Source organism: Lagenorhynchus albirostris, chromosome 19 (assembly GCF_949774975.1).
Source record: "Lagenorhynchus albirostris chromosome 19, mLagAlb1.1, whole genome shotgun sequence".
NCBI classification, from domain to species: domain Eukaryota; kingdom Metazoa; phylum Chordata; class Mammalia; order Artiodactyla; family Delphinidae; genus Lagenorhynchus; species Lagenorhynchus albirostris.
In genome coordinates, this window is record NC_083113.1 from 49,265,399 (window position 1) to 49,290,887 (window position 25,489).

Below are 25,489 nucleotides of genomic sequence, written 5' to 3' on the forward strand. Positions count from 1 at the left end.
ATAGGTTGAGTTAGCTGTTTTGCGTGGGGGGTTCAAGGAAATGGAAAATTGCTTGGGATTAAATGCTGCCAGGAGGTGAGGGTAACTGGTTAAGTATCTTTGTAAGTATTATTTAGAAGGATGGAGGAATAAAAGAAGGCTAAATCTGTATTTGATTTAAAAAGTCAGTTGTTATTCGTATTAGCCAGGAGAGGACTTGGTATTTTTGTGGTTTGCACAGTATCCTTGCTTTTGTCTGTGCTTAAACCAGTCTGTAAAGTACTTTTGGGGTTTGTTTGTTTTGGGGGGTTCTTTTTTGGTCCCAGTTCGTTGTAGTGACAGAGTGACCTTGTCTAATATTGATGTTCTATGAGCTTGTTATGCTCAGTGGGAGAACACCAAGGCCTAGCTCCGGACGCCCACCAGCATCTCACACCACCAAGGCCTCCCTGAGAGTACCAGGCCACTGGCCCCTAGCTCTTAGGGGCTGCTTTTCTCTTTCTCATAGTTAATTGTTTAACATGAGCAAAACAATAAGGGGACCACCTGTCGTGCAGGCCGAGAAGAGTGTGGGGTTTGGAATCCGCTCACCAGCTGGATACTTCCTTGGGTGATTTGTTTTTCCTCTTGAGGTTTATTTTCTCCATATTTAAAATGAGAATAACAGTAGTAATGTTGCAGATTAAATGACATGATGCATATAAAGCACGCAGTACCTGTTATGAATAATAGTCACTAAAACTGTTATTATTTTATTATTATTATACCAACAACATATCCCTTCCCCTACATTCGAAAGTTGGGAGTGGTGGGAGTCGTGTACTAGAATTAGCATTTAGTTACCTTATACCATGAATCAGAAAAAATACAAATTCGGCAATTCCTCCTTTTCTTCCCCTCTTTCACCATGATGTGGCCTTGGAAAGGGGCTCACTTCTCATCAGACATTAACGTGGAAGGAGCTGTAGATTTAAAAGAAAAATAGAATCCAATTTAAAAATTATCCTTTTTATTATGTAGAGTTAGGTGAAATGAATTAAATGGGTCTTTCATTATTTAATTTGAGCAATAAATCCCAGTGACAGGTAATAAAAGTCTCCTCATCATAGGCGAGCGCTGTCTGTTACAAATGAGGCTCAAGAGTAGCTTTCTGAAGTTCCCCCGCAAACAGAGCACAACTTCGTAACCCGCAAGCTGGGCAGATGGGTGCATTTAACTGTGTCACATCGCAGAATGGCTGTCCTGACAGACTTGTCTGTGTAGCTTTGCTTCCACCATTTGTCCTAGGGTTCTATCCGTCCGTTTTTTTTTTTTTAATAATTTTCTTTTTCTTAATAATTATTTTTTATTTTAATAACTTTATTTTATTTTACTTTACCTTCCTTCCTCCCTCCCTCCCTCCCTCCTGCCCTCCCTCCCTCCCTCCCTTCCCTCCTTTAGACGACGAATCATCCCAAATTGAGGAGGTGGACTTTGAGGGCAAGATTTATGATTTTTGTTCTTAACTTGTTCAGACTTGTGTTCTTAATCTAAATTAGCTTCTGTATTGACAGAAGATGTCCCCAAGCCTTTGACTTTATCCTGCTGCAGCTACCCAGCAGCTACCTGGAGCACTGCTACTCAGAGTGTGCTCCTTGGAATATACTGGTTCACTGAAACACTTATTACCAAGATAAGTACAAAAATTGAGAGTAGTCTCCTAGAAACCGTTGTAGCAAGGAGGTATTGCCACACCTTCTAAGCATATGGTCAGTGGGCTTGCATTTTATGTATCTTCTTTCTTTAATGTTTCAGTCATTCATTTTTATTGAATTTTATAAAAGTGTCAATCTGCAGTAGATCAGAAAAGAAAATGTCCATAACCGCAGGTAGTTTGATGAGCACCGTCCCAGGCCGATGGAAAGCCTAAGATGAGATAACAGAAGCAGAGCCTTGTACCCAGGCACATCCGAGCTTTGAGGAAGAGATGGTGGGAGACGCAGGGTGGGGTGAGGAGGGTGGGAAGTGTTCGTCCGTGTGACGCAAAACTCAGTACAAGGATTTTCGCTCTAAATGTATCCTCTTAAAGGAAGCACAGGATGACAAATGTGGGACATTTGATTTATTTTAGTCCAGTCTCATATCGTCAGGGATTATATAACTCTCTTCAGCCGTCTATTTCAGAGTCCACTCTTAGAAAATGTGTCTAAAAGTATCTAGCCTACATTCTTCGTTTTTCAGTTTTTAGGTCTTTCTCATTATCTTTCACAAACCAAATCAGAATTGGATCTTTGGAAATCTTTTTTGCTTCATGGATATAATTTAAAAATAAGCTTTGGTGCCCAGGATGGAATTTGTGTTACACTAAATGCGTACAGGGCAAAGAGCTTCAGCATCTAATGGAGCTTCCATGCATTTTCTGTCTGAAAGCTTGTGGTCAAAAATAGCTGGAGGGCTTTCCTGGTGGCGCAGTGGTTGAGAGTCCGCCTGCCAATGCAGGGGACACGGGTTCGTGCCCCGGTCTAGGAAGATCCCACATGCCGCGGAGTGGCTGGGCCCGTGAGCCATGGCCACTGGGCCTGCACGTCCGGAGCTTGTGCTCCGCAGCGGGAGAGGCCACAACAGTGAGAGGCCTGCGTACAGCAAAAAAAGAAAAAGAAAAATAGGTGGAGAAATACAGAAATTGCACATAATATCAGGAAAGAGGCCCATGACTTTTAGATTTAATAGAGTACTTATATTTTTGCTCAGTAATTTGATCTGCAAAATCATACGGAGTTGACTATTCGGTGGATGTAAACCTTACTGGTTTGCCTACAATAGAGAGACTTAGATTCCGCCTGTCTGCTGAGTATTCAAAACAGAACCTTTGTAGACTTAATTCCCTTTAAGAGGGAAAGGCTCCACCATCTCCTGGATTCATGACACTGGGACTGCCTTAGGAGGGACTAGTGACTGTTTCTATAGGTGATAAGAAAACCTTGATTTTTGATTATAGCAATTTTTATTATATATATAAACTTGGAAAATACAGAAAAATTATAAAGAGAAGTAAAAACAATCACAGTTTTCTTTTATGCAAAAATTACTGTTTATATGTAGAGATATTTCCTTTCAGCCCTTTCCCATATTTATATAAAATTAGGAATATAATAAGAATTGTATGTATAGAGTCGATTCTCAATACTTGCAATAGTTATGTTCTCTGAAGTTGCTGTGAACATGGAATTAGCAAATACTAAACCATTGTTCCCAGGGGAAATACAGGGTTAGGTTCCTGTGAGCCTGTGGTGGCAACATTTTTGTCTACCCATCAACAGAACCTTGTATGTATGATTGTGTTTGAAGACACGTTATTTAGTATTTATTATTGATTCACCAACATTGAACTCGTGGCCTACAGCACTCTAACTCATGCCTGAATGAAGTTTATCCATCACATTTATTTTCTCCATAAGGCAAATCATAGCATTCTTGCACTTAAGAACACTAGACAGCCCTTCATCACTGTGCCAGGGGGCCTTTTAAACAGCAAAGTCACCAACAAAAAACACAAAAATGTGAAGACAGGTTTACATGTGAGAGCTGAAAGAAGAAGTTTTGCCTTACTTGACCTCAGCTAGAAGCATGCATGTCAGTCAACTCAGATTTTTCTCTGCTCTGTGCATTTCTGTGCCTGACCCCACCAGTGCCCTGAGTATTCATTTGGAAGCTACCAATAAATTATGGCAACTGGTTGAACTTGCAAATACGAAATCTGAAAGTTATTATGATCAGCTGTGTAAATCTGGTTTTCCACGCTGCTTTATTTTTTAACTTTGCATTATACCAGTAGGCTTTCAGCATGCATTATAATCTCTTCAAATATTTTTGTAATGATTGACTTCATATACTTTGCTAAATATTCTAGTCTCACAAAAAATGACTACAGCAAAGTGTAAAAGAGCAGATAAATCGTTTATTGGGTATAAACTAGAATTTTGGAAAATATCTGTGCTCTTCCCAAATCCCTCCTTTTAAAAGGTAAATTACATGGTGGAAGCTGAAAATTAGCCCATGCCAAATAAGATTTGAACCACTGAAAGATTTTAACCATTCAGGATTGTCCAAAGTTGAGTTAGAATTTTGTTCTCTCTGTTGGGGCCCCAAGAAAGGAAGATAATCATGCACTATTTCCACGTAGAGGGTGCTGATTGCCCACTGACCTCCCTTTCCTCTCTCCCTTCTTCTTTTCTTTTATTAAGAGTTGTGAGGGATTCTCTGGTGGCGCAGTGGTTGAGAGTCCGCCTGCCGATGCAGGGGACACGGGTTCGTGCCCCAGTCTGGGAAGATCCCACATGCCGCGGAGCGGCTGGGCCCGTGAGCCATGGCCGCTGAGCCTGCGCGTCCAGAGCCTGTGCTCCACAGCGGGAGAGGCCACAACAGTGAGAGGCCCGCGTATCGCAAAAAAAAAAAAAAAAAAAAAAAATAGTTGTGAGTGCTGCCCTTGATTGAGTGATGTGTACATTGCTATTTCTAACCAACTGCTTACAGTGTTCACTGTTAAGAGGTATCTCTTTTAACTAATTTTACCTCCCCCAGGTGTTGGATTAAATGATGGGCAGTGGCATTCCGTCTCTTTGTCTGCCAAAAGGAGTTACCTGAGCGTGGTGGTGGATGGCCAAGTGGCTTCTGCATCTCCTTCCCTGGGGCCTGAGCAGATTTATTCAGGGGGCACCTATTATTTTGGAGGTAAGAGAAACGGTTGCTCCATATGGGCAATTGAACCATGTTCGCAGTCACTTGCCCTGTGTCTTAAAGTCATCGTGTTTTAACCAGTGTGAATATTATGGAATAATTTCTCACTTTCTTTGAACATGGAAATGTTGAGTAGATCACGATGATTAATTGTGACCTAAAATGCATTTCTTTGAGGTGGACTGACTTATGTTTATGATTTCTATAATGAGATTGCTTGCAAGTAGACCATGCTCTTCAGTTCTCACTTTCAAATGTTGTTGTATTTTCCTAATGTTGAATGGCCTTACATGTATGTCTTTTTCAGATTTTATGGGCTCATTTCATTGCACTGTTTTCCTGATCATGCCTCTTAGCTTTTCTAGAGCATTCTTTTTGCTTTTCTGCTGCTCAGTGCAGGTCAATATTATGCCAGTGGACAAAAAATCTAACTTAATTAGCCCCAGAAGCCTCTTCTCACTGCTAAGTAATAACGCACTGATATAGTTGATAAAATGAAGGCATTAGCCTTCAGCACCAGGCCATCTCTCTTAAAGAACAAAAACAAATGAAGTGTTTACTTGTCCAGTGGATGTTTGATTGAACTAAAATCTTCAAAAAGCAAACCTTGGAAGTGGAAATGAATCTTTAGCACTGGAAAATGAAAATAAGGCAATACTTAACATTAATTAGAAAGACAAAGTTGTAAAACTGTTAGTAGTAAGACTTATTTTTAATCATGACTTGAGGTGTTTCTTCTTGTTATTTTGAAATGTAATCATGACTTCTGTCTAGAAGCACTTTTGAATTTGGTTGAAAGCCCAGTCTTCATTATTCATCAATAAAATACAAATTCCTTTCTAAGAATTGACAGTAAGTACACAGACCGTAAATCATTCATCTTATATTAAGAGTGACCAAACAAACCAAAAAACCCCTACCTAATCCATTACTGTGAAAGGCAGCATAATGCCAACAATCTTAAAAGATATAATTGCTTCCTTTAGGGTGATGTGTTCATTTATAAACCAAGTGGTTTATAAAACCTTATGGAATATATGATTGATTTTATAGCAGTCCATAGGAACATGTTCGTTTAATACATGGTAGGATATACAAACAGTCCCTGACTTAGGATTTTTCAACTTTATGATGGTGCGAAGAAATACACATTCAATAGAAACCGTACTTTGAATTTTGATCTTTTCCCAGGCTAGTGACATGTGGAATAATACTCTCTCAGGATGCTGGGCAGTGGCAGGGAGCCACAGCTCCCAGTCACCCACGCAATCCCAAGGGTAAACAACAGATACACTTAAACCATTCTGTTCTCACACAACCAATCTGTTTTCACCTTCAGTACAGTATTCAATAAATTACGTGAGTATTCAACACTTTATTATAAAGTAGGGTTTGTGTTAGGTGATTTTGCCCAGCTGTTGGCTAATGTAAGGGTCCTGAGCATGTGTAAGGTAGGCTGGGCTAAGCTATGATGTTTGGCAGGTTGCATATATTACGCACATTTTTGGCTTAGTATATTTTCAACTTACAATGGGTTTATCAAGATGTAACCACATTGTAAGTCAAGGAAGGTCTGTGTAGAACAACTTAAGAGCTTTCACTTCAAAGGAAAAGATTTAGAAGCACCAAAAGAGGTAAGAAAAAACCCAAACATTTTGTTAAATGATGCAAAAAAGAGATGATAAAAATAACAGACTGCGTAAAAGTGTAAGTAATGAAAATAGACTCATCATTCTTAAATTATTTTAGACCCTTCATGTTCAGATTTAATGATGCCTACCTATATTTTGTACAAAATTTTGATTGATTTTTATTCACACTATAATATCTTATAATGAAATATATCACATGTGCACTCTGTAATTTTGCTTGTTTTTATTATGATACATATGATATACACCATTTTAATTAAATGAACTTAATAATCTTTGAATAGTTTCAGATTTACCAGAGGGTTGCAAAGATACACTGGGAGTTGCCAAATAGCCCACACCCAGTTACTTCGTATTGTTCACATCTTACATCATATATACAATTTAAAGAATACTAATTAATATTTTTAAAATACACATCTGCACATGCATTTTCCAGCTTAAGAAAGATAACATTACCAACATCCATTTGTCACTCCATGATCATACCTCTTCATCTCCCCAGGTAACCATCGTCTTGAATTGGGGTTTTATGCCTCCTGTCATGTTCTTTATGATTTGACATCTATGAAGGTATTCCTGAGTCCCTAAACAATATACTGTGAAAGCTTCCATAATAAAATGCCAACTTCAGGGCTTTTATTTAAATAACCAATCTTAAGTTTACTTAGGCAACATCTCTGTTTATTCAATCATCTTCTCAATTGGTAACCTTAAGTACCAGAGTATGTTTGATCTTGTCATGAGATTCTATTAATCACTAAGTATATACCTTGCAAGCCCCAGGGCACCCTGACATTTCCAGGGCTGCAAGCAAGGGTCCAGAGGAAAGCAGGAGGCCTCCTGCTGCCACATTTCTCCCTCCTCCTCCCAGCCTTGTGCCTCCAGGACCTGGTAGAGGAGGTCCATCCTTCTGGAAGCCCAAGTAGGGCTTCTGGGGTGGGAATTCTGGATTCTGGGATGGGCTAGAGGGGAGCAGTTTCCAAGTGGGCACATCACCTTCCCCTGTGAGACCCCCTGTTGCCATGGGCAGAATCATGGCTGGAGGAGGGTTAGAATAGGGTCCCCTAAAGGGCAGGACTGGCTCAGGGGCTCATTGTCTGAGTGGTACTGGCAATGGGGTGACCAATGATGCCAAAATCTTGACTCTCCATGCACCAATGCCGAAAAGAAATACGGAGGCAGAGTTTTGGAGGAACGAGAAAAAGTAGCTTTATTCTTTGCCGGGCAAAGAGAGGACACAGCAGCGCCCCCCCACCGCCACTCCCCGGGAATAGGAGAGATTTTATATCCTAATGAAGGTCTTTCTTTTTTTTTTTTTCTTTTGCGAAATTTCAAAACAGCCATAGCTGGCGTCAGGCAATTTGGTAACTGGGGTTGGTCTTTTCTGAAGTTATTGGCCGGTGACCTTCTTTCTGAAACAAAGAATGCTACAAGGGAGTGTAAGGGAAGAAGAAAGCCAGGTGCAGAGTGTAATTCACACGGAGTCAGAGAGTACTCAGCTTTGTGAAGAAGTCCAGCTACAAGTGTTGGTTAGTAGTAACAGCTAAAGAATAAACAAGACTGCTTAACTCTTTCAGGCCTGTTTATGTTGTTTCCCAGCCTGTTCACTGTTTCCTTATTTTCCTTGTTTATCAGAAAATAGAAGTCTCATTTTTATTTAAGAGAAGTCTTATTTCTATTTTTGCTGCACCACCAGCTCTCCCGTTTTAGCACTGAAAGCCTGGAGTCCTGGGAACAGCCTCCCTGCTTCCCACCCCCAGAGCAAACTTGGCGGTTGGTCACCCTAGAAAACCTTCTCCGCCGTGTGGATGAGAGTCCCCTTTACTCCTAGGATCTGTTTTATCTAGATGGAGGGCTTTTTTTAGGTAGTTAATTTTGGGGCAGTCTGTCCCACCAGCCTGGGTGGTATTTGCTTTCCGTGTCAGTCTTGAGTGTGACTATTGAGAGAGCGGGCTGCCCAGAACTCACAGCATTCTGCATCTACTGCCGCACGCCACTCTTTGCCCATCATTGTTTACGTTTTCTCCCTCCTCAAATGTATGCCTTTCAAAAACTTACTGAGGTCAGCTTTTATCATTTATAAACTATAAAATTTAAATCTGGGTTCTCCAGATTGAGGATGGAGGAAAGTCTAACTTCTGTGTATTCTCCTATGCAATCTTTGTGCGATTGAATAACACACCGTGTAGCACAAGCTAGAGATACTAGACTGTGCAGAGTCCTCACACTCCTGCTTGTATAAATCAGACATTGTCCATCCAGTGAACTGGCTACACTGCCCTGAAGTCAAACCCGACATCTTACTTCTGGTACGTGCAGTGATCATTTATCTGCCATCTCAGAGGTGCTTAACATGCTGCCTGCCTCTAGTAATGCATCCATCCATTAATTCAGCATGAAAGTATTCCCTAGATATCTTCATATTTTAGAACTTTCATCCCAAACCAGTTCAGTGCTGAATTTCTCTCTGCTGTTGCATTATATTAACCTGTGGATGTCTGTTATCCTAGGCTAATGAGACTCACCTGGGTTGAACCCTACTTTGTTCTTTAGAATCTCTTGCTTATTAAACATTGTAGCCAGGAATGTGAAGGGCCTCATAATATGACCGCTGTGCTCTCTGTAAAGTTCCATGACCTCTCCTTGTGACTGTGAGTTTGCTTAGTTTTGTTCCCTATAGAGGCATACCACACAATTTATTTTATTCTGAAATAGTTTGAAATGTGTCAGGAAACACCACCTGGAGAAAAGGAGATTAGCAGCGCTGTTTATATTCCTGGCATATTGTAGCTGCCCCCAAATATTATTGAACTGCTACCCTCTCGGGTTTTATTTTAACATTCTTAATTGGTTAATAAGTCATCTAGAAAACACATCCAGATTATGGTAACTGTATCCTATACCACAGAAGAATTTTAAGCACTGAAAGTGTGTGTAGAACCATGTACAATTAACTGATACTGAAAAAACTTTCATCCCCTTTTCTTGATATATTAAATTTAAAATTTCAGTCTCCATTGCTTAAAATATAATATTTCAATGTGCCTGATAACAGTTTTAAGTATGAATCCTGGCCTTTCCTTGCTGGGTAAAAGTATTTTGTTAGGAAAAAAAGCATTAAGGAGAAACATCCTCTGTCAAAATATTTAATTATAATGGAAATTCCCTGGTAGAAAACTAGCATGGATTGTACAGGAGTTAGGGAATTGCTGATTCATTTCTTATTCTTTGAAATTATATTAGTGGTTGACAACCATAACAGCTAAGAAAGATTAATGAAAAATACATAAGTATAATATATGTGTTCATACTCCATAAAATTGTTTATTTCACTTGGATAGAGAAACACTGAGAACATCATTAAACCCCAGACAGAAATGGTTAATATTATAGTTCTTTATTATTTAAATAATTAGAAACAGGTCTTAGATAAGTGTTAGGAAAAAAATCAATATAAATGGAACTCCTTTATGAGGCAGAGAATAAATAAAGTCAAACAATGAAATGTTTTTGACATTAAGCCATTATGATTTATTAAAATGCATGTATATGTGGCTCTTATATGCATATGAAAAGTATTTAATTACATAAATAGTTGTAATTTTATTCCAAGTCATCGTAACTCCTTTTCCGAATAGCCTTAAACACAAAGGTATTTCAGCATTATTGATTTATCTTTTCTTGTCTACAGTGCATGCTTTCATCCTTTATGCTCTTCTCTTTGCATCCCAAAAGACTAAGTTCCTGTGTTTGAGTTATATATAATTTAATACTGCTGAATGACATGTTCAGGATACTGGAGCTGATCTGTGTATTTCTAAAGTTGGGATCAAGTTAGTATCCTTGCACGTAATTATTATAACAGTAGTAATTTCCTATGAATCCTATGGTAATAAAGAGAAATATGTTTGTATGAATTGCTATGTGTAATTTAGATCAAATGAATGATGACTGCAGTAGGCTTTCCCCTCCATTTCAATTTAATAATCAAATGCCTATTTTAAAAATTTTTTTAGTGAAGATACTGAGTCCTGATTCATTATGATGTATCCTGATCAACTTTGTATTGTTTTGTTTTTATCAGGTTGTCCTGACAACAGCTTTGGATCCAAATGTAAAAGTCCACTTGGTGGGTTTCAGGGATGTATGAGACGCATTTCTATCAATCACAAGATGGTAGATCTGATTTCAGTTCAGCAGGAGTCCCTTGGGAACTTCAGCGACCTTCAGATAGACTCATGTGGAATCACAGACAGGTAAAGGCAATCTCACTTCTCTATTTTGACCTGTCCATTTTCAAACTTTTGGCAGCAGATTGAAATTTGTATGTAAAACAAACATTTTTCTCTCCTTTTTCTTACTATCATCTGTTCCACAGGAAAGAGATAATATTCACATTAGAAATAAGAAAATATTCTTTTAGTTTTATACTTCATATTTCCAGTGATAAAATTTAGCTGGAAGACATGTGACCATGTTATTTATATGTACAAATAGCTACCAATTCACAAAAGGTGATGTTGATGCTGCTATAATTTTAGAGGGGTATAAATGTATCAAAAATATATCATTAAACGCAATAGCTTAGGAAACCCTAACAGTAATCTAGACCATCAGGTACCAGTAAATCAGAGACCTATGTGGTCAGTTATCACACTGGCTTTTGCTTCCATGACAGCTGAATAATATTTCAGAGGCATAGGAATTTAACTGGTTGCTATGGTCCTGATGTGTACCTTGAAGAACCCATTACTATCTTCTCTGCAGGGAAAATGAAGAGGAAACTCCCTGTGAAAAAGTTTGGAGCCGTAGTGTTGATAAAGGTGTGAGGACGATCCAGTAGTTTCAATAGGAACTCCAGTACAGGGCATGCTAGTGCAAGCTTTGGGCGTTCATTGCAGAGGACAAGTAACTTTTAATATAATAATTGATAGTTAATAATTTTAAAGTATTTTTAGGCATGGGCAACTATAGCCAAATAATCTTGCCAGTCATCAAGGCAGTTATTTTTAATTATTGAGTTCAGTGGAATGTCATAGCCTTTCCAGATTAAAAAAAATTAAGCAATGTGACAAACTTAACCCCAACCGTGTAGTAGTGTTCAATATATATTTTGAGCAAACACATAAATTCTGAGGTTTTTTAACTTTTTTTTTTTTCATTTTTGGCCGCGTGGGGTCTTCATTGATGCGCGCGGGCTTTCTCTAGTTGCGGTGATGAGTGGGGGCTACTCTTCATTGCGGTGTGTGGGCTTCTCATTGCAGTAACTTCTTTTGTTGCGGAGCACGGGCTCTAGGTGCGTAGGCTTCAGTAGTTGCAGCATGCGGGCTCAGTAGCTGAGGCTCGCGGGCTCTAGAGCGCAGGCTCAGTAGCTGTGGCGCACAGGCTTAGTTGCTCCGTGACATGTGGGATCTTCCCAGACCAGGGTTCGAACCCATGTCCCCTGCATTGGCAGGCAGATTCTTAACCACTGCGCCACCAGGGAAGTCCCAAATTCTGAGTTTTAAAAATAACTTTTTATTTGTATGAAACATTTTATCAACATAAACACACATCTATTATATCTGAAGACCGTTTATCAATGTCTGTTGATCCTGTTTTGAACACTAGTAGATATTATTCTATGTGTAGAAAAAAATAATTATAATCTTATTTAGCAATGGATTAGAAGGCCATCATTTCCTATCTATGAATATGTGTTTATTTAACTCAATTTGTAGAGAAAATAATACTTTCTATAATGAAAGATGATAAAGGGAGAATTGAGATGATAAACCTCAATTGGCTTGATTTGGGGAATAAATGACAGTGACCATCTCCGTAATGACAGCCACGCCAGCTCAGGAACATTAATCCTGATTTTGGGGAAGCCCTGTAGCAAGGCTCCCTGGGCCAGCTCTCTTGAGGTGGGTCTCACTCACAGAAGCAGGGAGCCCTCACCCTCAATGGGTGGGGAGGTTCGGTCATCCACACTGTGAGTGATGGTCATTTTGACCGTCTCAGATCGCAGAACGTTCTTTTGGTACAGGTAGACCCACACCTCTCCAACATGGGTTTCTCTGAAGCTGCCATTTGCGCAAGGAATCCATCTTGCCTGCTTTCCGGAGGTGCACGCTTGTAAAACAGAGCATGAGACAGCACAGTAGGAGAATTATGGTTTCGGTACCACACCTTAAAAACGCTTTTCAGAAGTAGCAAATTATGGATAGATCTTGACTATACATTTTTTTAAAGAAAATTTTAGGCTAATGGTAACCCTGGAAATCTTAAAAATAACAGCAAAAACCAACGTACCTTTTATATTTGTATACCTTTTAAACTTCCAAAAGTATCTCTAAGTTCATTCCATTCTCTTATATTCAGAAGAAAATATGTATCCACCTGTCTTGGTCGTATATGCTATACCTGTTGACATAGCTTCCAAAGCATTATTAAATAGAGACTTAAAAGAAACCCTGTTTAGTAGGTTGTATTCTAACTTAGCATGAATTAGTATTTAGGTTTGTGTGTGTGTGTGAGTGACTTGTGTAGGGTGATGTGAGTGAGTGAAGGGCCTGGGAATGTGTCTGAATGACGTTACAAGTGTGTGTGTAGGGATGGTGTGGCCGTGTGTGAGCGTGTGCATGTGTGAGTGTACACATGCATGGGTTAATGCTTGAGGACTTGTGTCATTGTGTGTGTCATGACTTGTATGAGTATGTAGGGCGATTTTGGATATGTGCGTGAGCTTATGCATTGTGTGAGAGACTTGTGCAATGACTCTGTTCTAAAATTTATTTTAAATAAATAAATTAATATGTATTTAAATTAACCTTCACAAAAACCCTTAGAACCTGTTCTTAGAGTGTTTGTTTCTTGTAAACATTGGAAATAGATGCACAGAGCGGTTAAGTAAGTTGGCTAAGAGGACATGGCTAAAGGCAGAGCCCAGCGTCGGATCTAAGCCCCCTGGTTCCAGGAAGTCCCCCTGCGTGCTACCTGCCATGTTGTACCGCTTCCCTGGGTGCACATCAACATGTATTGCGGTTCATGCTTAATCTATGTAGATTAAACACAGAATCTATGGCTTAATAAATTGCAGTTGAAACCAGGAGGAACATTAAAAATATATTTAAAAATCTGACAGACGGAATTCCCTGGTGGTCCAGTGGTTAGGACTCCGTGCTTTCACTGCCGAAGGGCCGGGTTCAGTCCTTTTTTGGGGAACTAAGATCCTGCAAGCCATGAGGCACAGCCAAAAAAAAACCATCTGACAGAATCTTAAACAATGTAGTTCTCTTTTTACTGTAACTAACTTTAAGTTGGATCAAACCTACACATAAAGTGTACATAAATTTACATATGTGCTCACACTCACACCCACACAGTCATTTACACACATTCTTTATGTGTAAACTAATGTCATTGTACAAATCTCCCACACACATCTATACATGCATATACTCACATATCTCAAAGCTACTTGTCACACACAGTCTACACACAGACACACACACACACCTCCTCACTCATTCATCCATACACAAGCACACTCACACACCTACTCTCATAGACCCATAGCATCTTTACACATGCACCTGCACACTCATAAGATCATTCCTATACTCTTTACACACTCACACCTTTCTTACTCACAGACACAGACACACACACACACACACACACACTCATCTAGAAGCCCTCCCCTTGTCCTCTGTGGACCTGCAAGGAAATCTGGGTGGGGGCTGACTGAGGCTGATGGCCATCAGTCCCTCGATGGAGGTGAGGATAGAACTGCAAAGGGAGCTGTCCTCTATGTCCCCATGTCTTGGGGCAGAAATCCAAGTGGGAGTGGGGTAGGGGTGACAATTGTTAAGGGCATAAATATTTATTAAGTTGCTTGGACGTAAATCACTTATTAAGCAATAGTATTAAGGAAATCTTTTGATATCAACTTTTTAAGAATATCAACTGGGGCTTCCCTGGTGGCGCAGTGGTTAAGAATCCACCTGCCTGTGCAGGGGACATGGGTTCAAGCCCTGGTCCAGGAAGATCCCACATGCCATGGAGCAACTAAGCCCGTGCACCACCACTACTGAGCCTGCGCTCTAGAGCCTGTAGGCCACAACTACTGATCCCACATGCCACAACTACGGAAGCCTGTGTGCCTAGAGCCCGTGCTCCGTAACAAGAGAAGCCTGCGCCCTGCAACGAAGAGTAGCCCCCACTCACCGCAACTAGAGAAAACCCGCACACAGCAACAAAGACCCAACACAGCCATAAATAAATAAAATCATACACGCCACTTCAGTTTGGGGCATGTTGATATATTCATTTATTTATGTTCTACTTTGTGTTGAAATGACTCTCAGGGAGAAAAGTATAAAAGATAATTGTTTAAAACCTTTAGTGAGAATCAGTACTTCACTATACAATGTAATTTGCCATAGGTTACTAGTAGTCAAATAGAACTACTATATGATGAATTTAAATAAAATCCACAATCCAGTCTTTCACATTGTAATTAAAAAATATGAAAAGTCAAGTCTAACAGGAATCTAGGAAAATGGACACAGTATCTTTTGCAGCAGATCAGATAGAAACAGTACATGTATCCCAATAGATTCATTCTTTAGAATTTTAGGTGTAGTCACTTATATCTGCCCCCTTTTAAAACATTGTTCAAGGTCTGTTAAAGAATAGCCTTCTCTGTCCTTTTCTTTTCTGATTACCAATTAGAATTGTTTTAATTTTATTTTTAAAATTCCCTCTTTCTTCTAGATTGTTATTGATTTGAAATGCTTAAAAAATTAAATACCTGTTTAAATATTCTTTGAATAGATTCCTGTGAATCTATAAAAATGCTAAAATACATATAAATTTAATTGGCATGGAGAGATGCCCATTATTTATTTTTGAATCCTTAAAAAGGTTGTAAAGTAGCGTGTACTTTATGATTACATTTATGAACATAATACATTATACACACACACATATATGTTTATAGTGGTAATTTTTATATATTGAAATTACAAATTATATTTCTTCTCTGTTGTTTCCAATATTGTTTGATTTCTGTACAGTGCATATCTATTTTTTATAATCAGGAAAAGCAGTAACATTATTTTCAGTTAAAATTGGGAAAATCCTAAAAGCAAAACATGAAGTTCCCAGTCTTAGTTTTAAAAAAGAAGGTGGCAGAAACTTCATCAAGAATATATTCTTGACAGGTTTTGTAATTTATTTATTTTTTTATTCTGGGGTGAATGAGAGCATTGGTCTCAATATAACTTTTAATTTAAATTCTAAAAAGCATCAGTTATTTGATCAGGGCTATTTGAGTTGATACCAGAAGCTCTTCAACTTTTTTGTCCAGGGTACCTTAATGTATTTCAGTACATTTTTTCACAGTGTCCTAAGCCAAAAGATATAACTAACATTTTCATTTCAACAGTGGCTGAGTTCCAGGCAACTTTACAAGTGTTTATGTCCTAACAATTTATTTATTTATTTATTTTAATTAATTAGTTAATTTATTTATTTTTGGATCTTCGTTGCTGTGCGTGGGCTTTCTGTAGTTGAGGTGCGCAGGCTTCTCATTGTGGTGGCTTCTCTTGTTCCAGAGCACAGGCTCTCTGTGTGTGGGCTTCAGTAGTTGTGGCTTGTGGGGTCTAGAGCGCAGGCTCAGTAGTTGTGGCGCACGGGCTTAGTTGCTCTGCAGCATGTAGGATCTTCCTGGACCAGGGCTTGAACCCGTGTCCCCTGCCTTGGCAGGTGGATTCTCAACCACTGTGCCACCAGGGAAGCCCTGTCCTAACAATTTAGAAACCTTTTAAAAAGTAATTTATACGTATATTACTTTTATATATTTTTTTAATTATATATATAAAATTTGAAAAATATTTTAAGTTTATTTTTAATGTAGTGTACAACCTTTCAAAGCTTGGGATCAGATCAGACACTGCTACCCTTACTTTTGTTCAACTTGATTTCACATGGTGTTACTTTTTAACAACTACTAAGACTCCAGCTTCTCAAAGATAGGACATGATTAAGTGGAATGTATTACTATTTAATGTTAAAATTTAACTACCTCAAGCCAATAAGTTGCGCAGTGCTGGACAGATGTCAAGTATGCCTGTATTTCTCTTAAAAATTTAAAATATCCTGGGAGCCCCTGTGATTTTGATTCAGCATCCTAATGCACCCTGACCCACTGCTTGGAGTTTGTGCATCTATACTGTACATCTTCAACATTCCTGTATGTATACACCAAGTGAATAGAGATGTCCCTCTCTCCCACTTCCTTCTTTCCTTCTCTCTTCTTTATTCCCTCTTCCTTTAAATATTCAGTGTAGTAAATCAGTATGATTAAATGTTGTTATTTTATGTAAACTATTGATGTTTCTGGCAACATATTGAATTAGTGTTATGTCACTAGGGAAAAGAAAGGGCTATGATATAGTACGACATGTTGAAAATTAAGCAGTCACAGCTACCTGAGAATTGGTTGAAACCTGATGAATTTATTGATCTAAGGTTTAGTTTTGTGATTAAGGTACCATAACGACAAATGGAATGACCATTAGTCACACTGTATTTACTCTTTAGGTTACTGTTGACATTCTTCTTTCATATGATCATGTATACATTGGCAGTATTTTGTGATTTCTCAAAATGAATAGTAGTAATTGTATCTGCACCTTCTTTTAGGTGTTTGCCCAACTATTGCGAACACGGTGGTCAATGTTCCCAGACCTGGGACACCTTTCACTGCAACTGTACAAACACTGGATACAGGGGAGCAACTTGCCACAACTGTAAGCCACACACACCTGTGGTTCTTTCCTCAGTCCTGATTCCCTTATTTATTTCCCTTTTTTGTTGTTGTTGTGTGTATATATGTCCATGTGTGTACAACCCTGGATCTTATTAGCATTCAGTTGATTTCTAGTTTATTTTTAGTCCACACTTTTCATAAAGTAGTCAAGGTAGCTTACAGAAGCACATAAAATAAAGCAAGACAGAAAAGAGTAAGAGAGCTGGTAAGGGGAAAACACGTGTAGAAAACAAAGGTAGCTAAGGATAAGCATAAAATACAGTGCAGAATAGGTGATCCTTCAATTCTCTTGCAACTCCATTAATAAGGATGATGAGAATAAGGATGGTAGAAATGGAATTAATCATAATAGTTAATTTTATTGAGTATTTTCTAAATGCCAGGTACTGCTCTAGTATTTTACATGTCCCAACTTATTTAATTCTGCTGACCACCTTAGTAGGTGGGTGTAGTCATTGTTATTATCCCTAGTTTACTAGGTTACAGGGAGAGATTAATCACCATGCCCAGAAGCTCCTGGAATAGTTGAGGCACAGCGAGAATGTGAACCCTTGCAATTATGCTCCAGAGGCTGGGACCACAACCAAATACTCTTTTCCTGTGTTAGAAGCCGTTCATTTTTTTCCTGGTGAAAAGTTTTGCATGTGTCATAAGACTCATGTCATTTTCTTGTCTACTTGTTCAGGACGTGGGATGGGGAGACCCAAATGCCCATTTTTTCCTTCCCATTTTTTCATATTGTTGCTGACATTGCTGAGCAGCTTAACTCTCAGTACTATTGGCCCGTAGCCATGACTTCAGGCAAGGGCGCTAGGTGCAGTCCCACTCTCGTCTCTTCACTATGCACTGCTTTGTACTCCTGCCGGAGTTGAGATTGGAATCCTGGGCTCCCACCCCTGGAGGCTCCACAAGGGACTCTCAGAAGTCCTGCCTCAGGGCTGGAAAGGGCATGAGCAGGGGCCGGGGGACCTTCTGGCCTCACCCTCGTGCCTTCACCACTGCAGCCAGTCTTTCCTGGGGCATCAGCTTGTGTGGGTTGGAGTGCCTCTTAAGAACAGGAAGAACGCGTGCTGTCACTCAAGCCAGGGCCAAGTCACTTGTCCCAAGTCACCAGCAGCAAAGAGACGGTGTATTTTAATTCTTCATATCCGGTATCATCCCAATTATAGTAACTAACTCAAAACAGAAAGCTAATAGAATGTGTTTTAATTGACTATTTGTTTATTTTCAACTGTTATCAATGACTAAATACAAATATAAACACAAACATCTCTGAGCCAAAAAAGTCAGATGGTGAATAAGTAACGTATTTTCATCTGTGGCCCACAATTTGATCCAATCATTGAGTTAATTTATTAGGTTCTTGAGCAGGTAGTCTAAAGGGAGCCGAAGGTTTTGCCAATGACCATTCTGGGAAATGGGGCCAGGATGACAAACCCAATTATAATGAAGCCATCAGTATCGTTAACCTGAGTTGAGGGAGGGTGAGTGATGGGGGTCTTTTAAAAGGTTTTACTAGAAAATAATATGTTAAACAGTCATGTTATAAAAAGCCAAGTACTACACATAAAGCAAAAGTACTCCCAATTACCCTCATGCAATTGTGTGTCCTTTCTAATACCAGCCCTCTCTGCAAAGTTATGTTTCTATCCCAGCCTCTTTCAAAGAATTTATCAACGCATGTATGCGCGTATAGTAATATATAAATGAACCATTTTCATATGTCCACTTCACTGCACAAAATACAAATGTGACTAGAAACCAATCCATCTTATATTTCTGTCTGTGTAATATACAATAGCAATAAAATAAAACCAAGAAACTGTGGAGGAGTAGAGAAGTTAATATGTATGATTATCTGAAGTCTCTGTAACATTGAGAAAATTAGTTACATTATTTCATATGATCTAAAAGCTCATTAACATAATTTTGAAAATTTAGAATAGATCAAGGAATGATATTCAGGGGATGGTTTATTTCTCATTTCACAAAATTAAAAGCTTGATGGAAATCACCATTCCATTTGGCCAAGTGTTCAGTGAGATGAGTGCCTCATATACGGTTTAATCTCAAACCTTGTATGTGGCAAATATATAACTGTGTAATTAAAAACATCCAATTATGGATCAAAACACACTGAGACCACCTGAGGGCATATATTTTATATTTCTTCTGCTTTGAATTTTAATTATCTTAAATTCTTATTACAGAGCATTAGAGAAAGTTTCTTATGTAAATTACTTTTAAAATTATTCATGAGAAGCTTTGTAAATCCTATTTGTTTTATGGAAAAAAGGATTTTACCTATAGATAATTTTATGTGAGAAAGGAGACTAGTTAACGCATTATTTAAAACTTTTCTATTGCATAATTTTTGAATAACAGCAGATTATTTAAGGAGATTACACTATTGTGTGCTTCACACGTTAGGTTATTACTACGTGTGCTTCACACGTTAGGTTATTACAAGGTGATACTAGAATTAGAAATTCCAAAATGGTTGTCAAAAGATCCATTTGGATGCATGTCCAAATGGAAGTCACATTATACTTATAAGGATCTTAACATTTAAAACACCTACCATCTCCTTTGTTGTTTTACCTAATGTAAAAATGAACTAAATTTTTATTCTCATATTCCTTTAATCATAAAAAGAAATGCCATAAAATACAATCTCATTCTTCCTTTTTTCTAGCTAACCTTCTTCCAGCCATAATAATTTAAAAAATGAGTTTTGTTTTAAAGTGTGTGTTACCTTTTCTCCTGGTCAGTAATGTACATACAAATTTCAAGACTTGGAGTATTCTGTGTCCAAATTAAAATTAAAGAAGTTAATTTTATACTATTTCACTTATGATGCTACTTTTTTTTTTTTTTTTACAGCTATCTATGAGCAGTCATGTGAAGCCTATAAGCATAGAGGAAATACTTCAGGATTTTACTATATAGATGCAGATGGAAGTGGTCCCCTGGAACCATTTCTTCTATATTGCAATATGACTGGTGAGTTAATCAATTTTCATTTAATAGTTAAATTTTAAACACACAAAATTAAAATGAAACAAGTAAGAGGTTGACATAATTTGCAACTTGATTAAAATGTATATTGTTCAGTAGAAGAACTTAAAGTAAATCTTTAAAAAATAGTTTAATGGTGGTGATTTAAAATGTCATTATTTTCTATGCATGTGGTATCTGTGTAGAACATCTAATAATAAATGTATCTTATTAAGTCCCAAAACAAAAAGGATAGACTTTATTCCTCTTAGAAGATTGATACACACCATATGATTTCACTTATAAGTAGAATCTAGAAAACAAAACAAATGAACAAACATAACAAAAGAGAAACAGACTCACAGATACAGAGAACAAACAGGTGGTAGCCCAAGGGGAGGGGAGTAGGGGGATGAAAAGAAAAAAAAAAATGTAACAACTGTGGTAATGAATGCTAATTAGCTTGTTTATGGTGAGCATTTCACAATGTATATTCATATGAAACCATCACATTACATACCATAAATATATACAATTTTTGCCAACATAAAGTGGAAAAATATTTTAAATAATAATAATAAAAGAAAAAAGATTGATACACATGAAAGCTTTGAAAATATTTACTTTTTAAATTTGGGCATAAATGAATTTTATTCTTGAATTCTTTACTTACATAAACTTAAAGAGGAATTAATAGTCTTGGAATATGTGTTTGATTAAATTCAACATCCATTCATGGTAAAGAGAAAATGAAAGCTCAGTAAATTACCAATAGAAGAAAATTTACTTAATTTGTTAAAGAGGGCCCATAAAAAAACCTACAGCACATATCACAGTTTATTGTGAAATATTGAAAACTTTACCCCTGTTACCAACATTAACACAAAGATGCCTGCTATTATCATTCTGTTCACCATTGTTTTGGAGGTCCTAGCCAGTGCAATAAAGCAAGAGAAAGAAATGAAAGATATATGTACTGGAAAGGAAGAACTATGACTCTCATTATTTGTAGATGGCCAGGTTATGTATTGAGAGTATTCTCAACAATCTACAGACTAACTATTAAAAGTTAGGATGATCACTAGATATCAAGTTAATGTAAAAATTAATTTCATTTTTGTATACCAGCAATTAAAATGAAATTTTAGAAGATTCTATTTTCAGTAGCATAAAAACCTCAAATACATGGTAATAAATCTTAAAAAAGATGTGTACAACTTTTATACAGATAAGTGTAAAATACTCTTGAGGTAAATTAAATCCTAAATAAGTGGAGAAATATGAAAGTTTCCTTGATTGGAAAACTCAATACGGTGGTATAAACGTCAGTTCTTCCCAACTAGGTATTGATTCAGTGCAAACCTTAATTAAAATTTCAGCAGTGTGTTTGTTCGTTGGTGTAATTTTTTTCGTGAAAATTGGCAAGCAGATTCTACAATTTATCAGTAAATTTGAAGGGACAAGAAGAACCAAATCAGTCTTAAAGAGTAAGGTTGGAGGACTCAACTCTACCAGATATAATATAGACATTATACTGATAGGCTAAGTAAAACAGCATGTAATTGACACAAGGATAAACAAATAGACCAGTGAAGCAACATAGAGAATCTATCAACAGACTCCCTCATATGTGGATAGTTGATTCATTGCAAAGGTGGCACTGATGAACAGTGAAGGAAAGATGGTCTTTTCAACAAGTGGTGCTGGGGAAAATTGTCTGTAAATATTGTAAAAAAGACTGTTGATCCCTTCACCGTCAAACACAAATAGATTCTAGATGAATCGTGCAGTCCAGTGTAGTGGCCACTAGCAACAAATGCCTATTTAGATTCACATTTAATTAAAATTAATATAACTAAATGACTTGAAACAGATATTACAAGTTGAAGTTAATTCATTAAAATAAGATTAAATTAAAAGCCAATTCCTCAGTCTTACTAGCCACACTTTAACTACTCCATAGCCATCTGTTCCATCATTGGAAAAAGTTTACATTGGATAGCGCTGTGTCAGGAAGTCAGCATTTCATGGAGCAAAATAAGCAGAAAAAAGGAAATATGAAATCGAAGCAGGAGGCTTGGCAGAGGAGGATTTACTACTTAAAATGTGGCAGTGAATATCTAGGGAAAGAGCCTTCCGGGCAGAGGAAATAGTAAGTGCTAAGTCCTGAGAGAGGTGATCTCACCAGGTGTGTTCAGAAAACAGCAGCAGATAAAGTGTGACTGGAGTATGGTGAGTAATCTGGGAGTAGTAGGAGAGCAAGAGGGAATCAAGTGGGCGGGGGCAGGAGAGGAAGAGTCATGGGTCCTTACAACGTGTAAGGTCTCTGGTTTTTACCCTGAATGAGCTGAGAAGACATTGGAGAGTTTTAAGCAATGGTAGATGCAATCTGACTTCCTTTAATAAAATCATGATTGCTCCTGTGTTGGGAAATGCCTGTCTAGGAGCAGGGGTAGAAAGGAGTTAGAAAATGTGTGTGTGTGTGTGTGTATGTGTACCAAATACGTACATACATACAGATAAGATGTATATGTATAATAGGAGTTTGGAAGTCTGTTTGGAGACCAAGTTCAAGTAACGCAAGAATCCAGGCAAGAGCTGGAGATGGTGGGTTGTACTGGATGATACAATGTAGATGGTGGACAGAGATTAAATTTTCTCATTGAACATGTGTGAGGAATGAGAAAACAAAAGGAACCAAAAAACTAACACCACATTTTTGGCTTGGGAAAATGGGAGTGATTAAGTTGCCATTATTTGAGATGTGGTCAGAGAAGGTTTGAAGGGAAAGATAACGAGCTCAGTTTTACACATTTTGAGTTTGAGATGTCTGTTACACATTCAAATGTGGAACTGAGAAGCCAGTTGAATATGGGAGCAACAGTTCCTTTGTATTAATGTGTAATTCTGAAAACTGCAGGGTAGTGGTAAAACCTTGGCCACACATATTCGGGAAAATTACTATAGAATGTGTCTTAGAGATTTTTCATATAACACAACCAGGTGGCTTCTGTTTGCTGTCACCATCGTTGAGGACGCTACCTGTCTTAGTCTGTTTAGAATGCCACAGACTGGGTAGCTTATAAACAATAGAAATATTTTTCACAGTTTTAGAGGATGGGAAGTCCTAGGTCATGGTGCCAGCATTGTCAGGTGAGGGCTGCCTTCCAGATTTCAGACTTCTTGTATCCTCACATGATAGAAGGAGCTCTGTGGGGTCTCTTTTATAAGAGCACGAATCCCATTCATGAGGGCTCCTCCCTCTTGACCTCATGACCTCCCAAAGGTGCCACCTACTAAAACCATTACCTTTGGGGGTTAGTGATTCAACATATGAATTTTAGTGGGGGACACAAACATTCAGACCATAGCACCGCTCCAAATGCCAAAGCAACCTGAGACAGCTGATGACTCTTACATGTTTATCTCCTCAATGAAATTCCCCAGTCCGCACAGCACCGACTTCCAGGTAGTGCCCTGAGGCAGGAGGGTTGGGGTGAGACGATAAAATCAGTGTTTTTAAAAATCTCCCCATTTGATGCTTTTGTGCACCCAGGTTTGGGAGTAGCTGTTTTCGACCTGTAGTTCTCAACCTTTAGAGAACACCCCGCTCTATTATGTGAGAATTGAACATAAGAAATGTGAGAAGACTTCACAGAGAGAAAAGGAAAATTTTGCAAATGAAAGATACGAATTTAAGTGTCAAATAACTTTCTGATTTTTTCTGTTTGTGTTGTGAGCGAGATTTAACAGTCTATCACTGCATCCCTGTGAATCCTGCATTCCCACAAGAGCACCCTGAACTATTCACATGCACATGCTTTATGAAGTTTTGATTCTGCAAATTCAGATGCCTCTAAGTATCTGTAATCTTTAAAGCTTTAAGTAATATCACACACACACACACACACACAGAGTTCTCATTATCTGTGATAGTAATGTTCTGTAACGTAACCACAGACACTTGAATTAGTGAATACTGAACCATTGCTCCCAGGGAATTACAGTAAGATTAGGTTCCTGCATGCCTCTGGTCATAGTATTCTCATCAACTGATCAATATGTAACCTTGTTTTGCTAGTGTTTCAGACTAAAGACACCTTATTTAACACATACTGTTGATTTATTAACATTGAACTCACAACCGGTAGCACCAGAACTCTTACCTGAAGGAAGCTTTTCTATCACATGTGTTCTCAGAAGGCACATCACAGCCTTCTTGTGCTTGGGAACCCTGGACAGCTCTTCAGCTCTACGCTTGGAGGCCACTTTAAATAGTGAAATCACCAAGCACAAAGACCATGGCACAAATAGGATACGTGTTTACAGTATGAGAGCTGAAGCAAGGAGTCAGAGTGCGGCTCTGTTCAACTTCAGCTGGGCAGCTGAAATTCATATTGGGCAACTCGGTTTTTTTGCTTTGTGTCTACAGACATACAAGAGCACCTCAAGAACTGATTTTGGGATCCATATAAATTTTAGTGAGTAGGCAGATTCACAAATGATGAGAATCTGCAGATAATGAGGATGGACTGTATACACACACATGCATGCCTACATTATGTTTATTATGCATAATAATTCAGTGATTTATAGGCCGTGTACATTTTTCATGACCATCTCAATGGTAGGGAAATTATTAATTGCATTTTATTGAATGAATTATTTCATTTCTATTAAATCAACCTTTACCTTGTCATATTACTAATATGCCTATTTTAGTTACCTGAGTCTCACACCTCAACCCTGCAATTCGAAGCAGTGGATTTATGTATATATACACACACAGAGGTTAAAGGTGCTTTAGCAAAATTATCAAAAAGTATTGATGAAAAAGAGGACATTCACAAAACTTAAAGCCATTTGAAGAGCAAGCAGTGGACAGAGACACAGATAATCCAGTTAGGAAACAGGGAAGTATCTTCAGAAGCTCCGGAATATTGAAACATATTCAAACAAGAGTGACAGTCCCAGAGTGTAACAACCCAGTGAAAAATGCACATTACAGCTTGAAACTTCGCTTACTGATGTGGTTTTGCAAATGCGGAAACCAAGACTCAAGGAGGTTGACAGAGGCAGACTAAGGAATATCATTAGGGATAGATCAAGACATCAAACCTTGGTCCCGTCTCCTAGCCTGAAAATGTTTCCACTAGAAAAGGCTACATTCTACCAATGTCTCATTGCTTGTAGCCAATAACATATCCTCAAGGTACAGAAATCAGGTATACCAATTATGAAGGCAAGACAAAATGCTGAATTGGCAGCTTGCAAATGTGTAACTGAAAAAAAAAAAAGTTCTTAGTCTAGAATTAATGTCCAA

The 25,489-nt window shown here is 38.1% G+C and overlaps 1 protein-coding gene across 7 annotated transcripts in view; it reads left to right on the forward strand.

Moving 5' to 3' along the window:
• Positions 1 to 25,489, forward strand: part of CNTNAP4 (contactin associated protein family member 4) — a 259,350-nt gene that overhangs the window by 171,473 nt on the left and 62,388 nt on the right. For 6 of the 7 annotated variants that reach the window (XM_060130067.1, XM_060130070.1, XM_060130073.1 and 3 more), the window contains 4 exons: positions 4,540 to 4,689; positions 10,435 to 10,606; positions 17,043 to 17,149; positions 20,053 to 20,172. In XM_060130067.1, the coding sequence (XP_059986050.1) occupies positions 4,540 to 4,689; positions 10,435 to 10,606; positions 17,043 to 17,149; positions 20,053 to 20,172 (549 nt within the window). The remainder of the gene's footprint in view (positions 1 to 4,539; positions 4,690 to 10,434; positions 10,607 to 17,042; positions 17,150 to 20,052; positions 20,173 to 25,489) is intronic. The other variant, XM_060130071.1, reaches the window with a different exon arrangement.